This window comes from Bos indicus x Bos taurus, chromosome 1 (genome assembly GCF_003369695.1).
Source record: "Bos indicus x Bos taurus breed Angus x Brahman F1 hybrid chromosome 1, Bos_hybrid_MaternalHap_v2.0, whole genome shotgun sequence".
In the NCBI taxonomy this organism is placed as follows: Eukaryota; Metazoa; Chordata; class Mammalia; order Artiodactyla; family Bovidae; genus Bos; species Bos indicus x Bos taurus.
Genome location: NC_040076.1, coordinates 83,765,830 through 83,783,005, shown reverse-complemented (window position 1 = coordinate 83,783,005; position 17,176 = coordinate 83,765,830). Strand labels below are relative to the sequence as shown.

Genomic DNA, 17,176 nt, shown 5'->3' with positions numbered 1-17,176 from the left:
AAAGAAGTACTCATAAACTTTGTCAAAAAAAACGTGCACATCTTTTGACTTTGGGGCAAGAGCTATGTATAAAATATTAATATAATCCCACCTTTGGAAAAACTTTGAAATAATTCTATATATATATATATATTTCTGTATAAAAGACACAGAAAGTTGAACACCAGGCTATTAAATATTGGTTCTCTCAGGAGAATAAATAAGTAAAAGACATAGAAACTATTGACTTTTTCTTTATTAAATCTATTATGTATTGTTTAACTTTTTAAAAGTATATATTACTTTATAATTATTTAAAAGTTATTAAAATTATTAGGCAGGTTTCCTTAAAATTGGCTTAGCTGAGTTTTATGAAAATGAGGGAAAAAACCTAGTCCCCCCAGTCCCCATTCTCAAACTGGGTAACAGAGGAGGAAAAAAGGAGGCAAATAAAAGGGAAGGAAATAAAGACACTAAGAAGAAATTTTAGTGAAAAGAGGGAAATAATTTTTCAGATTTCTTAAATTAATTCTAAGATCTAAAGAGCTCTGTTAGACACATCTACCCGATTAATGTCCTCTGTATTATTTGATTTCTCTCAAGAAGCATGTAACTCTGGAAAACCTGGTTCAAAAATATTTAAAGTCACAAACACTCACCTTTGTATCTACTGTATAGTTGTTCTAACTTCTTCCTGTCCAATGATCCTTTTACACTCTCTCGTATATAAAGTTCAGGATTTTGAAAAAAATTGTCTGTTGCAACATCTAACTTCCAGTCATTTTGAGACAGACAACTTACTGCTGTTTTTTCACTAGATTGTGTGAAGATCATAAACTGACGAACTTTATCCTTCTGCGATGATTTCAACTTGTTCTATTGAAACCAGAAAATAAACTGAAACTCTGTAACGTCACAAAAGACTAAGTATTTCTATACTGCTGACTAAATCATTTTTAGCAATACACATGCCTCATAAAATAATAAAACATTTAGCTTAATGTTTTGATCTATTAATAAGGCAAATTTAAAAAAAATCTAAAACACAAAATCGCTGTCATTTTGGAAAAGAAACTAGGACAGAGGCAAAAGAAATTCACCCACCCTGCATTTCTCCTAAAAGTGGGTCCTGTGAGCATGTACAAAGGCTCTAGGAGGGAAGCAGAGCTAACTCTCAAAACCTTAACCAAGCACAAAGCTCCAAAGGATGCTTAAGGAGTGGTGGGGAAGATGATATTACTTAAGCCAGTCAGAACATTCAAGTGACCCTGAGGAACAATGAGATTAACAAATATTTGTTGCAGTCCTAAAACACATTATAAAGGATATGGGGTACAATTCTCCCCAACCACCCTATTCACCCCCCAACCCCGGTTTTCTTGCTATTTTTACCAAATGTGACAAGCAACAGAATATGAGGTACTCTACATTTCTCCTTACAAGGGTCAGGAACCAAGATAATTATCAACAGAATTTCTTCATATTTTCAATCAAACCAGAAGCAGTGAAATATGAACAAGTACCGTGCATCCTCCCAACCAAGGTAATCTTTAATAGAATTCTCCTCCTTTCACCATGAAAGAAATTACCTTTCCCATGGCCTGAGCCTAGCAGACATTCTCTCTAGCCAGACTCTACTGTAATAACCTTCTCACTGGCCTTGTGTTGACACATACTCATTTCTCACCTGCCCTGAGTCCTAAGCAAAATAAAGTAGGGCAGTTAGGCCCTCCACTCTCTCCCAGTTTCAAGGGCCACATTCTTTGTCTCCTCATGCAAGCTGTCTCCTCTGTAATTTCAGCCTCCCCGCTATTACTCTTCCCTCTCGCAAGTCCTAATACCATCTCTCAGCAAAATACTTGGGTTCTTCCTGAGCTATTATTGCCAATGAAGAGAAAAAAGCATGGAGTAGGACACACATTAATAGATACAGTGTCCTGTGGTTTAAGCAACACATCTGAGAACCCAAGCATTTTTGATCTGGCCCAGACAGACAGATCACAAACCTCAATCCCGATTGTACAGATGAGAGAACAGACCCCAAATGTTAAGGAATTTGTTAAAAGAAAATCACCCAGGTTATTAGTAGAAATGGGTCAAGAACAGAAAGATCTCATGAATCTGAGTTTTACTAATCTTTCTATAAACCACATTGCTTGCTGTACATATTTATAAACCTTTTGAGGTTTTCAGGAAAAAGACTAATGAAGATATAAATATTTCCACCTTTCACAGAGTAAAAATAAGGCTGTGCAAAAATCAAATATGAAAACCAACCCCATCTTTAATACCCTGGAGTCTAATCTGTCAGCCATATTCTTCTCTCTCTGTAAATGTGTTATTGCTTAGGATTACACATTAAAATCTCAACCTCCATTCTCCATTAAAATTGAGAAACTATAAATTTACTAGCCTCCTGTTATTTCATAAATAAATCTACCACTTCTGGACACCAGATAACTCATATCCCATTTATTTGACACATCTCTCAAATGTCTAGGAGTCCCAACTTGAAAACTATCTAAAGATGTTATTCAACTGCAAAAAACCCACAATGAAATTAAATGACAAGGAAGATACCTGTCTTAATATACTGTTGAACTGAAAGGAAACCACTCTGATTTCAACTTTTGCTACTGAAAGCTATTTTTAACATGAATATACCCTTTCTAAGAGATATAATACATGTAAGTGATACAGTATCTAAGAGATGTAGTATACGACATACGTTTTAATCCTCTGAAGAACAGGGAAGTACCTGAGGGTCATTATGATCATCACTGACCACTGTATAATGTTGCACAAAGTGCTGGAGATTAACCTAGAAGGATAACAACTACAGGCCACAATCTGGAAATAACTTTTTAATTAAACATTTCCATTTTCCTAGAAGTTAAGAGGCAGCAAAGCAATCAACATTATTGGGGGGCGGCAGGGGTGTATTATACAGTATTAAATCCCATGGTATTTCCTGAGGCTTGAATGAGTTTTGATGAGAGGAAGGAAAAACACAGCTTAAGTCACTTCTGCCAGTCAAAAAGTTGTTCACTGTACTAATGACTTCCTGTCAGAAAGCAAGATATTAGAAAATTGAGGGGACAAAGATAAAAAACAGTCATATCCATAAAAACTAATAACAATTATATAAGTGAATTAACTCCATCTCATATCTTACTTGAAATAAAAGTATAAATAATGTCCATGTATATGCAAACAGAAATTATTTTAATGGGTTTACATTTCCAGTATATGGGGCAATATATTTTAAGAAAAAGGGCTGCAGCTACCCATTTGCAACACCACAGAGGCTAATGAGTGATACCTCACTGAGAACCGACAGTACAAATTTCTGCTAGGCCAAGTCGTAATGAGCAATTCCATTGTGCAAAGTCTGACGAGCACCCTCCCTTTTTTGTACTTTTAATGCACTCTGACCTTTCCTCTGTCAGCTCTCTGTGCCTAGAATAAATCTTACCACCTGCTCTCTTACTAGGGAAAGGCTGCCTCGAGGAAGCTGGAGTGGGCTACACACATCCGCCCTTTCCCCAGGCCTATTTAGGAGAGCTACAGCACACCCATCCCCTTTGCCCAGGCCACAAGGGGGCATCAGGCAAACAGTTCTGATTTTGAGGGTACAGACCAAAGATTTAAATTTCTATCAACTTGAGAAAGAGGAAAAGGGTATTTAGACAGCAAAGAAGTATTTTATAAGGGATGAGAAAGTGGACAGAAAACTGAGGTGGAAGAAAAAACAGATGGAGAGTCTCTATTTCTACTATAAACCCAGTGGGTATCTTCCTAAGAGCAAAAACATATGACAACTGCAATGATTCAGCACTCAAATGTAGTACATGCTATTTAAGACTTACTTAAAAGGAACAAACTAGGGTGGTCATTTAACAAGATTAAGCAATACAATCTTTAGGACTCAAGTGTGAAAACTATCTAGAGATTATCAAATTTTCAAGGAAATTCAATACTGGCAAAGTACGTAAAATGTATAAAATACAGAATATACCCTAATTATTATGGCATCCGGTCCCATCACTTCATGGCAAAAAGATGGGGAAACAACGGAAACAGTGACAGACTTTATTTTTGGGGCTCCAAAATCACTGCAGATGGGTGACTGCAGCCATGAAATTAAAAGACGCTCCTTGGAAGAAAAGCTATGACCAACCTAGGCAGCATATAAAAAGCAGAGACATTACTTCACCAACTAATATCCGTCTAATATCCGTCTAGTCAAAGCTATGGTTTTTCCAGTAGTCATGTATGGATGTGAGAGTTGGACTATAAAGAAAACTTAGCACCAAAGAATTGATGCTTTTGAACTGTGGTGTTGGAGAAGACTTTTGAGAGTCCCTTGGACTGCAAGGAGATCCAACCAGTCCATCCTAAAGGAAATCAGTCCAGAATATTCACTGGACGGACTGATGCTGAAGCTGAAACTCCAATACTTTGACCACCTGATGCAAAGAACCAACTCACTGGAAAAGACCCTGATGCTGGGAAAGATCGAAGAGAGGAGGAGAAGGGGACAACAGAGGATGAGATGGTTGTATAGCATCACCAACGTGATGGACATGAGTTTGAGTAGGCTCCGGGAGTTGGTGACAGACAGGGAAGCCTGGCGTGCTGCAGTCCATGGGGTTGCAAAGAGTTGGACACGACTGAGCGACTGAACTGAACTGACCCTAATTATTTCTAATTCTAGCAAAACAAAGGGGAAAGAGACAGGAAGGAAGAGAGGTAGGGAGAAAAACAGAGAAACACTGTGTCTTGTAATAGAAAGCTAATAACAATTATATCAAAGATTACTAAAGTTAGAAATACTATAATCTGAACAGTAAAAAGCATCTACTTTCTCATCTTTCCAAAATTTAAAAAAATGTGGTTATCAGTATATAGTTTAATACTTAAATTTAGCATATGTTTCCAATTTTTTTTCCACTCAAGAACTTTGGAATTTACATTTAAAATAACAGTTTATCTGGGGGGGAAAAAATCAAGACAAATACTTTGGACATAGCCAAGTATACAGCCAAGTGAATGAACTTGACAGTCTATTGCGATAGAAGAATAGGGACTCAAAAAAAGCTTTAAAACAAAAAATGATAATAAAGTTACAAAAGTACTTCCATCAAGAAAAACACTGAACATGGAAAATTATTTTCTAGGTAACAATTTCAAAATAAAAATAATTTTAACGGGTGGCATTTTTAAAACAAAAAATTAAGATTTTATTATTCCTATTATTCTGAATAGAATCTCACCCTTAAATTTCAATCTCGTACCCTTTAAGTTTCAAATTCAGTCTAAACTCCAGAAAAACAGATACCAAGGCCTTTATATTTTTAAAAGAATTAATTTTCTAACTCAATTCTAGTTATTTCAGGATTTGATGAGTCTTACCTCACAAAAGACAATGTTTTAAAAATTCAAACACTGTAATGATCATCCATAATTTTCATTAAAAGCTCTGGATGTGGTTCTCATGTGTTTACCATATAATTAACAATTTAACTTCATCTGAAATTTAGAAGAGCTGGTTTAAGTCCAGAAAGTCATACTTTCTATATATGATACATAGTATCCAGCAGATATAGCCAAATGTTACCAACATCCCAAACCACTCATCTATAAAAAGGCCTTCTCACAGGTTGTAGGTCTGAAATCAAAAGTTCAAGAAAAATCAATTCAACTAACCAGGCTACTTTCTATTCCCAGAGAAGACTTTCACCTAGGGGCAAAGTTCTATCAGAAAGCCAGGCTAAGAATCTAGGTAGGAGTCACTAGAAATTCTCTTCCCTTCTACCTGCAACAGAGAGGTAAAGAACGCAGACTGTCAAATCAGACTGGCAGGATTTTAATCCCACCTGTGCCTCTTAATTGCTGTGTGACTTTAGGATCATTACTTAATCTCTATGTGCTTCAGTTTCTTCATTTGTAAACAGGGTGTGAAGGTTATCTGAATGATTAGAGTTAAACTCTTAGAACTGTAACCAGAACATAGTAAGGACTCCTTACAAGTCCACAAAGAATACACTCCAGAGAAAAAAATAAGTTTGTGTAAGTAAGATAGTAATAAAGAATAACAACTACCATAATCAAAAAACTGAAAGCTAACATTTGAGCTCCTACTGTGTGCCAGCTCTGTGCTAGATATTTAATTGTTAATTAATCAACTGTCCAAGCTGCCTATCATTGATTCTTTTTTTTTCTAACCAATGTGGAGATCAAACCTCAGAGCTCCTTTTATCTAAAGACAGACTTACCCAAAACGTAGCAGAACCAGAAATGAAACCCTGGTGCCTAGCTTCAAGACATGCAGTTTTTCCATTTATTTTACACTGTCGTCAAGTGAGAGAGAAAACAAAAAGGGCAAAAGTGCAACCACTGAGCAATTACTGTGTGCGCTGCGGGGAGAGGGGATTGTGAGCAATATTTCTTCACCTATTTTTATGGAAAGTTAAATAACTAATCAACTGGCCTTTTTCGTTTCAAATGTATAAAATTTTCATTCTGACCAAAAATTGCACATTAAGCATTCCCTTACTAACCAAAAGACTAATTTAAGGGGAGAACTTCCTTTTAGGTTTTTTGGGGAAGAGGGATAGGGGAGAAGAGGTGGATAGACTATTTCTAAGAAAAATGTGTTTACTGTCCTGTCATAGTCTATTTTTAAAAACGTGGCCACAATCTATAGCTTTAACTATAGAAAGGCGAAAATTAGGGAAAGTCAGGGTTTCCTTTTCCAATAGAAAGTTCGAAACTCAGAGAAGAAACAAAACATGTACAGATTATAGCCAGAAAATACAATCAAATGTGTACAATTTCAAATATTAAGCAAAACAAAACCCCAAAGCCTCAGTATTCACATAAATTATAATCTGCAGTTTAGAACAGTTACTTAAGGCCTGTGGCTCTCATCATTCATCTGTATACTTCCTGCACTTGGATGACAGTTAAAATGAACTCTTAGAGAGATGCTGCACTAGCTCTAAGTCAAAAGTGGAATAACGTACTATACTATGTAATCACTGTACCTAATGATGTTTTATATAATGGTAATTCACCTGAAAAAATATTTCAGAAGTATACTTGTAAGATCCAGACTGATTTTGTAGTTTTTAAAGGATTTTCCTCAAAGGTTTTAAAAAAATGTTCCACTGGTCAAAGTTTATTTTTCTCCTTCGCATCCTCAGAATTATTTTTCAAAAGATGCTTACCACTGTAAATTAATAAATGTTTTGATTCTGGTTTAGAGAAGACTGCTCTGACTATTAAAAAGTTATTCCTGATTACCTTTGATAATAGGACAGAAATAACCTCCTTAAAGTACCTCCGTTAGTCATATTTCAACTCATATCTCAAACTTAAAGCCTGAACATCTAACAAGCAGGCAAGGCAGCTAATTTAAATTTGATCTTTCTCTCCACAAACATCTTTTCTAATGAAATCTCATATTAACAAAGAAATTAGTAAGGTGAAAACAAAACAACAAAGAATTAAATGAGATTTTTAAAGTCTCACAGTTAAAGAAGTCATAATAATGACTAGCATTCAACCATCATGGATATTTGTTTCACAAAGAGAATAAATGATCCTTGAAAAATGAAATCTCCTAATTCTAAAATTTGGTGTCTACTCAATTTCTAAACCTAGAAATACTAAAATCCTTGAATAGTAAATAAGTGCTCTGTTTGCTGAAATACAAATATCTTAGTATTACAAAGGAATCGGCCATGTACTTCAACTTAAACTCTGTTGCTGAACGCTATTCAGTGTTAAGGGATTCAAAAGTGGATTGAAACAGAATTCTTTAGCAAAAAACTGTTTAAAGTAAAATCTCTCTTAAAATTTTACAATGCAAATAAGCAGTCTAATCACTTTTACTGGGTACTAATTATCTGAACTGAACTGAATTATATAAAATGGATTCAACAAAATGATGAAAGACACTTCAGTGGCATTTTCCCCTTTTGTTTTGGCTTTTTCTTAGGTGGGGATATACATCTAAAGTGACTAGGTAAACTAGATAGTCAGCAGGTTATTCAAGAGCTTGTTTGTGTCCACAAAGCAATTGAATCCTATTTGGAACTATCTCTCTCTTCATCAAATGTCATGGCTAATACTATCACAACTTGAGCAACATACACTCAAATTTAAAAGGGGGCTTTCTCACAGATTTTCATTATGCTTTATTCAACCTATGAAGTCATAATCAAAAGAGCCACTTGACTCAAATAAGCTCAGCTCTTTTAAAACTTAAAAAAAAAAGTCCCACCACCACGAGTTAATTTTACTTTCAACTTTTTTACCATATGTACCAAAAGAGTTCTAATTTTTCAGTTACTTAAATGTTTACATCAGATCATCTGATTTGATACGGAAACAACTAGGTCACTATTCAATATAAGGAAGAAACCAGAGTGAAATCAATCAAAAATTCCACACTCATACGGAAAGGCTGCTTGCAGGGTTTTAAAAAAAAAAAAAAGAGGAGGGGTAGACGAAGTGTGTAACCAGAGACCAGGATTCTAATCCCTTGCTCTCTCACATACTAACTCTTTACCTTGGTCATCTCTTTAGAAACGCTGAACGTCCTTTTTCAGACATGATACAAGGAGGTAGCAATATCTATCTCACAAATTGGAATGGAGATAAAAAACAGCTGTGAATTGTTTGACTAGGAGAGGGTATGTTCTCAATAAACACTAATGTCCTTCCTTCTCCCCAAAGGCCCAGTTTTTTTGCATAGTCATTACATGACATGCCAACTACTACATACTCAAAAACAATCTACAAAAGAGATTGTACTCTGCTGTTTTTATTAACTAGCATGGCTAGGTAAACTTGATGTTCAACTACTATTTATTAAATATTGGGCAGTCACCTTACTCAGAATTCAAAACGACACACAGAAGCTGCATTTCTTCTTGTCTTTAAAAACTGCTTGGGACGTAATTATCTGTAACAGGACACTATGAGACAGTAGAAACAAGGTCTATCATACCATTCAGAATCCTTCACTGGCTTCCTATTTCTCTTGGAGTAAAAACACAACATCCTTCCAATGTCCACCCATGCCCGTCTCCACTCCTTACCACTCACAACTCATCTGCTCCAATGCCCAACATGCCCCTCTCCCCCAACCACAATGCTCCAGCCACACTGGACTCACTGCTCCTCAAACTCACTGACCACATTTCTGGGTGGCTTACTCCTTCATCTCCCAGTCAGCTCAAAATCAACTTCATCAGTGGTGCAAACATTGTTTTGCACCCCCAATTCTACTGTGCCCCAACACGCCCAATTCCCCCCATCCAACACTGCTTTTCTCCCAAAGCACTTTACACTTTCTAACACAGTAAGGAAGAAAAAATATATATACTATGCTTATTATTTGTCTCTCCCTAGTAAAAATGCAACCCTCATCAGGGCAGGGATTTTTATCTCAAGGGAAAAAAAAAAAAAAAAATATATATATATATATGTGTGTGTGTGTGTCTATACATATATATACATATGTGTTTGTGTGTCTATGCGTGTGTATCCACATCCCCAGTGCCCAGAACAGTGCCTGGCATACAGTAGGCATTTAAGAAATAATTATTAAAATTAATTAAGGCCCTCCCTTAATCTACTTATGTATATGCAAAACAATGTGAAATAGGAAGACAACCTTGAACAGGCCTACATTAATCTAGACTTACAAACTCTGACATTTGTTGAAAATATAATCTTAAATCTCAAAGTCCACACATAAAAAAAACATTAAAGACATAGTAAATTAACAGCACTAACCACACATCTGAATTTTGTTATTTAACATTTTCATTAATAACACTTGGGTTTCCCTCTGTTTAAATGAATAAATTAACTTCAAATCAATTTTCAACCACTTCATTAGATTTCATGTGAGCTAAGACTATATGTACCACAAGTACTGGGGAACATAGTAAAACCAGGAAAAATTAGTTTCAGTTCTGCAATTAATAATTTTGCAAACTTGAACCTCAAAACCTCTTTGATCCTCAATTTCTTCTTCTGTAAAAGGGAAGAGGAGTCAATTAGATGATCTCTGAAGATATATTTCAGGTGTAAAAATTTCATGATGCTGTGAGTCTATAAAAATCTAGTAGATTACACAGTCTACAACTTCTCACACATCTAAGAAAAATCATTAAAATCAAACATTTTAGCTGAATGTACCTTTATCAAATCCTGTCCTCTTACGAATAAGAAAACAAGCCAGAAGTCAAACACTTTTTTAAAAGATTTTCAGGAGTAACAAAATATTGTCTAGTTTTGGAGCTATTTTTGGCCTCTATGTGGGTGTCAGGTAGGTTAAATGAACAAATTTTTTTCTTACACAAAATAGATATTAAAAAAAAATTCAGATATTCCATCATTTAAGTCTGACCCCGAATCCCAGAAGTGACAATATAACATGTGCTCTAGAGATGGACTGCGTTACACACACTAAGAAACATTAGCCCCAAAATTGTATCAAGAAATAATTGTAAGTATAATAAACTTACAATGAAAAACTAGAAAATTCTTATGGCCTAAATTCTTTTTGGGCCTGTGGTGATCTAGCTTCCAAACTAACAAAAGCATACCAAGACAATCCTGGTGACATGATCTGAGTTCAGCCACAAAAAAGTTTTAAATTAGTAATATCTTCCCATTACTAGTGTAATTAAATGAGTTATGGCTAAGTTCCAAAACTAGCTACTTCAATGGCAATAAAAGGACAAATGCTTACAAGTCCCAATACAAGTTGAACTCTCATTTGAATCAGGTGAATCCTGAATTCATGAACAGGTAATGAGCATTATCAACACCTTGGATTCCAGAGGATAATGGTGATTGGAGGCTATTATGAACAGAACGCATTTCGATGGGCTCACTGGGTGTTTACCAGGGAATTACATTTCATTACTTCAAGCTTACTCCTGTAAGCCAAGCGTCTGGAAACTTTAGGAGTAACATCTATGACCGTCAAAATACTTAAGAAATTGGAAACTGTTTAGTTTACCCCTGCTGGATCTTTGAACAATGTAACGTCAATCTAAACGTTAACCAGTACTTTATGGCAAGTTTTCTTACAAATACAAATGGTCAGCTTTTATGGAACTTACCGCAGAACCTAGATCTTGAGTACATGGTAAACGAAACCACATATTCATACACGACACCAAAATTCTAAGTTGGAGGCTGAGACGAGCCAAGTGTCATTCAGCAGAAATAAGACCAACCAAAAACAAAGACACTGGAGCAGACACACATACACCCTTCTCAAAGAGGCCTTTATGTTCCCCATGAGCAAAAGGACAATAATATCACTTTTACTGTCTATTCATACAGTAACCTGCGTGGAATTCAACTCATGCTCAGACTACAATGCCAAACATCGCTTCTGAAAAACAAAAAGTCCAAGAGTCAGGTACATTATTACCAAACTGTAAACACATAACTTGAACACCACGTCTTGAAGCTTGTAGGACATTTTCCAAACAAAAAAGCAGAGGGGACTAACTTGACAAACTGTTTTTTAAAAATCACAAATAGTCTTTAACTGGCATAATAAAGCAATTACTCCTCCCACCTCAAGGAAACAAAATATGTGCTCAAAAGGTAGCAAGTCTGTTTCTCCTAATTTTATGAAATGAGAACAGGTTACACTTCCGTACTTCCCCCTCCCCCCACGTCCCCCCAGCTCAGCGGTCTCCCATGTTCTCAGAAGAGGTAAATATAACCTCCACCAACTGGCCAGTGAAACTCCCATTTTCCAAGAGCACGGGACACAGCGAGAGGTGATGGAGAAAGAAGAGGGCTGTTACCCCGCCCCAAGCAAAACTGCCTGGAGACTTGAGGGGTGCTGGAGCCGGAGCGGAGGAGGGAGAGGAGCGCCGACAAAGTCTTTCCTTCTCCCCGGCGGGGCGGAGGGGGAAGCCCCGGCTCCGGGCGGGGGGAGCCTCCTACCCGGAACCCCTGACCCCGGTCCCCGGCCAGACACAATGGAGCCGGCGTGGGGGCCGGGCAGGGACCTGGCCGTTGCCCCATCCCCTCCCCCCGCCCCAACGCCTGCTCCCGCCGCGTCGGGCCCAGTGAGGGGCATCGGGGGCCGCTCCCCACGTCCCAAACTCCCCGGGGCTCCCGACTAGGCCCGGCTCCGCTCCGCCTCCTCGGCTCTCGCGTAGCGGCGGCGCCCGGGCGGGAAGGGGCGAAGGAGGAAGGGAGAGGCAGGGAAGAGAGCCCCGCCGGGGAGCGGGACGGAGGCCGCAGGCCGAAGCTCGGGGCGGCGGGGTCGCCGCGGGGCGGAGGGCGCTGGGGCGGGGGTGCGCGGCTGCGCCGGCCCCCAGCCGGCGGGGCGGGCGGCCGCAGTGCCTCACCATGTTGGTGTCCTCCAGGCCTCTCCCCTCCTCCTCCGGCTCCGCAGCGAATGGACGGCGGCGGCGGCAGCGGCTCCTCTCACGGGCTCGCCCGGCTCCCGCTCATGCGCAGTGCGGGGCGGCCCCGGCGCGGCCCGAGGAGGCAGCCCCGGGCCTCCGGGAGGCGGAGGGACTGGGGCGGGCGGCGGGCGCCCCGCGCGGGGCTTCCCCCGGGTGCGGGGGTCCCCCTGGGTGGGGTGGGGGGGGGCGCGGGCGGGGCAGGGGGCGACGCACGCACCGCGCGCGCAGACATCCTCCCGCCGCGTCCGGCGGCCCCCGGCGTGTGGGGGGCCGGGGGACACCACCTACGCTGCCTACGCGCTCCTTACGCCGTCCGACTGCCGGGCCGGGTCTCCACCGACTGGAGGAGGGGAAGAGCGGTGGCCGAAGACTTGAGCAGCTGGGGACCACTTGGAAGGGCTAGGACTGACGCGCTAGATCCGACCCAAACCACCCCTTCCCATCAATACCAAAAGGCGGGGGGTGGGGGTGAAGGTGTAGGGGTGGAGAAAATAGTAAAAACACCTCCACCCCCAAGTGTTTTCTTCTCCCAGACCAGTATCTGGACTGCTTCGGGTCCCCCACGTGGACATACCGGAGGAAACCATGGTCTCCCATGTGGGAGCCAGAATGCCCTTTAGAATGGCCCAGACTCTTCCCTGACCTGTGTCCACAGGAAGACCAGTGGGATGGCCCTAGGATTCCAGGCGAGGAGGACTGAGGTTTCAGGGCCTCATTCATGCCATTCTGGTGTCGGATAGAGTGCCTTGCTCTAAATATGCGCTTAGTTCAACCTTCCTAGGATAAGTTTGGAAAATAAAGAACTATCTTTTTTTTTTTTTTAACAAGGGTTGATACGATCTTGGTTTTAAGTCTCATGAGTCTGAGGGTACCTGGATTTTCTGCCGGGGATCAAATGTCACAGGGAGTACAAAAGATTCTTTGGAGTGGTCCCTGACCTTAAAAAATTGACTATCCAGTTAAAGAGATGAGACGCTTTCACAAAGGAAGGAAATAAGAAAACAGGTAATAAAGCAAACATCAAAAAATCACATCTAAGACTGAAGCCAAAAAATCTGTATTGCAGGACAGAACCAACCTGAGTGGAAGTGTTATCAATCTCACCTGTTATCACTGTACTCAACAACATCCTTTTCCCCTCTAATACTAGCTTAGGCTGCCAGATCAACCCAGTGACTTCAGGGCTTTGAAATTCTTATCAAAACTTCTTTGGCTGTTCCGGGGGCGGGGGCCTCCTGACACTTCCTGGAGCAGCCATGTATCAGAAGCTCCCAGGACTAAGACCCATCCCTGGCTACCAATAAGCACATATCCGTTGTTTTCACCAGCCTTCAGTGTGCACATATTAATGTCCCAGACTCCTTGCTAAACCCTGGGAAAATATTCAGTAAAGACAGACCAGATCTACTTAATGCAACAAGCCTGAAGCTGGACCACAGCCATAGATGTTCTCCTTCCAGGAATTCACCTAGCATTTGACCTGAGATATCAAGTAACATCTAGGGTCTTAATGTGGAGAAGGAAATGGCAACCCACTCCAGTGTTCTTGCCTGGAGAATCCCAGGGACGGGGGAGCCTGGTGGGCTGCCGTCTATGGGGTCGCACAGAGTCGGACACGACTTAAGCGACTTAGCAGCAGCAGCAGGGTCTTAATTTACTGTCTCTCTTTCCACAAACTTATACTTCACTAAGGTAACAGCTCATGGGTTTTCTTAAGCTCTTTTTCCTGACTGCCAACTCCAGCAAGGGCTTCCCTGGTGGTTCAGCAGTAAAGAATCCACCTGCCAATGCAGGAGATGCAGGTTCAGTCCCTGGGTCAGGAATATCCCCTGGAGAAGGAAATGGCAACCCAGTCTGATATTCTTGCCAGAAAAATCCTATGGATGGAGGAGCCTGGAAGGCTACAGCCCATGGGGTCGCAAAAGAGTCAGATATGACTTGTCAATTAAACAAGAGCACCTCCAACAAACGGTTCTTCTGACCTCTCTACTGCATTTGAACACTTTTGCCTTAGATTTCCTCTCCATTATGTTCCATGATTCCACTTTTTACTATGTTTCCTCCTTCCTCTGTGCCACTCTCCTTTGCTGGCTCAGCTCTCTTTGGATCTTAAATGGTAGGCTTTTCAGAACTATCCCTGAATCTCTTCCTGTGTATGAGCTGTGTCATGCTCTCACTCACAGTTCCACAATGTCAACTATTATCTATATCTTCAGGAGTCGTAAATCTTAACTTCTAGGTCCTGAGCAGCAGGCCTGCACACTAATTTTGATTACTTCACCAGCCTGTCAATCTTGACAGATCTAAAACCTTATCCACAAATCTGCTTTTCCTCCTGTCTTTTTCTCAGATCAGCCAAGTCAGAAATTTAAGTCATTCAGGACTCCTCCTACTTCATCCCACTAATCTAATTGCTCACCAGACTTCATCAGTTTCACTTCCTAAATAATTTTGAATCTGCACTCTATCTTCTATCCTCCTATACCCAAGCCTCTATTGTATCTCTTCTCATCAGTAGCCTCTTAACTCAAGTTCTGGCTTCTACTCTTCCCCTACCATTCCAGACTTCTCTTGCTATAACACAAATCTGAATTTCATCCTTAACATTCTCATTGGGCTCCATAAATGTGAGCCCCTTTGGTGTGGCATCCAAGGCTCTCTCCCCATAATTTGTCCACTAACCTTGCAATTTTCCACCCCCTTCCACACAAATGCACCTCATATTTGTTTTAACAACCCAAGCCTGCCATCTCTCATTCTGCTATCCCTGGGTAGCAGGCTAACACTGACTGAGGGCTTTCCATATTCAAGGCACTGTGTTAAACCCATACACAGCCTAAGTCACATAATCCTCACTTCAACCCTATGCATGCATGCATGCTAAGTCACTTCAATCATGTCCGACTCTGTGCAACCCCATGGACAGTAGCCCACCAGGCTCCTCTGTCCACAGGATTCTCTAGGCAAAAATACTGGAGTGGGTTGCCATTTCCTTCAACCCTATAAACTGTGCCCAAAGATTATACCCACTCACAGAGAGGTTGAGTAACATGCCAAATGTTCTTCAGCCAATAAGTAGTAAAGCTGAGATTTAAACCCAGACAGGTGGCACTGGTGGTTAAAGAACCTGCCTACTAATATGGGAGACATAGGAGATATGGGTTCAATCCCTGGATTGGGAAGATCCCCTGGAGGAGGGCATGGCAACCCAATCCAATATTCTTGTCTGGAGAATCTCATGGACAGAGGAGCCTGGCAGCTGCAGTTCATAGGGTTGCATATAGTCAGACAAAACTGAAGCGACTTAGCATGTGTGCAGTCTGGCAACAGACTCTATTCTCTTAACTATTTCACTGCTATTTCCTACCTAAAACCTCCATGCTCAACTCAGAGACCATCTTCTCTGTGATAAGCTCCTGACCTCATTCCTTGCATTCCACCAGGTAGGTATGTTTCTCCTTCTGTACTTCTGTGACAGTTTATATACACTTCTATTATGCTTATGACATCATATATGATAATGTTTGCCTCCATGACCTCCCCTGCCAGACTGTGCACTGCTCTAGGCCAGAGACCCAGCAGCATAGATCTCTGAGTTTTCAGTGTCAAAATGAGTGCCTTGAATATAGAATATATATATATACACACATACACACATATATACATACTCCAGGGTAACACTGGATAAATTAAAAGAAGGATGATACCTGACTGATGTTTTGATCTGCCTTAAGACTGTGCCTATATTGTTTGTTATTGTAATGGGATGTCTTTACTCCTTGGCAGATGTATGTTATACCATATGGTCAGATGGTAAATGTAGTAGCAACTGTACCCATTACTGCACTTCCAAGTTACAGTACTGAATGTGAAACGGAGAATTATTACTCAGTCATTGTGGTTGAGTGAGAGAAACATACTTGTTAAAATTGTCCTGATTATTTTTAAATGGAAAATTCCTAAAGATAAAGCATAAATTACATGATTTAATTAACTACAGAATGTTAATTAACATGTTCATATCACTCTTTTGTCATGAGGTTTCAAGTATTTAAGCTAAGAAGTTGATGTTTTTTAAGTACAGCATTTGTAAAGATTATTTTGTGCAGTGACAATCTCAATATAGCAGGAAATAAGGTGGAATTCACTATCATCCTGCCTCTCCCCCACTAGAAATCTGTATTTACACATAGATATAAAAAAAGATGTTGATATACAGATACACATATATTTATGTCACACACCTCTGTGTATGTCTAGTGAGTGCATACACACATATAGTCACTGTATACCTATAGCTATATAGACAAAGTAATATTCAGTATTTGTATATAATACAATTTTCAAGGTAAAACATGCAACTATTTTAAAATAATTGTTGCCTTTAAGTTTAAAATTCATGTTAAGACATTATATTTTCTGGTAAAATTGTTGCAAGTCTGTTTAAAGAAACATGTAAAACCAAGGATTTCATACTTTCAAAATCTATCTTTCAGCAAAAAGAAAGAGCATAAGTAATCTGAAAAGACAGATTGCTAACATTTCTGGTAGTTCATCTAGCTAAAATTAAGCTTGCAGGGTAACTATGTAGACACAGTTACAGTTCAAAGGCACTAGTCTGGGACGCACAGCCAGCACCCTCCCACACTTAAGTGGACTCAGTTTTGCCCAACGTTTACATAAATGTGCTTATTGAATTCAAGCTTGCCTATTTATAAATATGTTAAGAGTAA

The 17,176-nt window shown here is 39.9% G+C and overlaps 1 protein-coding gene across 3 annotated transcripts in view; it reads right to left on the bottom strand.

Moving 5' to 3' along the window:
* The window catches only part of DCUN1D1 (defective in cullin neddylation 1 domain containing 1), a 31,194-nt gene extending 18,701 nt beyond the window's left edge, over positions 1 to 12,493 (bottom strand). Inside the window, exons 1-3 of one of the 3 annotated variants that reach the window (XM_027540140.1) lie at positions 12,384 to 12,469; positions 1,084 to 1,247; positions 639 to 855 (exon numbers count right to left, since the gene is read on the bottom strand). In XM_027540140.1, the coding sequence (XP_027395941.1) occupies positions 639 to 813 (175 nt within the window). In that variant the 5' untranslated portion in view covers positions 814 to 855; positions 1,084 to 1,247; positions 12,384 to 12,469. Of the gene's footprint in view, positions 1 to 638; positions 856 to 1,083; positions 4,102 to 12,383 lie in introns of those variants that run through there. The other 2 variants (XM_027540121.1, XM_027540131.1) reach the window with 2 other exon arrangements.
* Between the last annotated feature and the right edge of the window lie 4,683 nt (positions 12,494 to 17,176).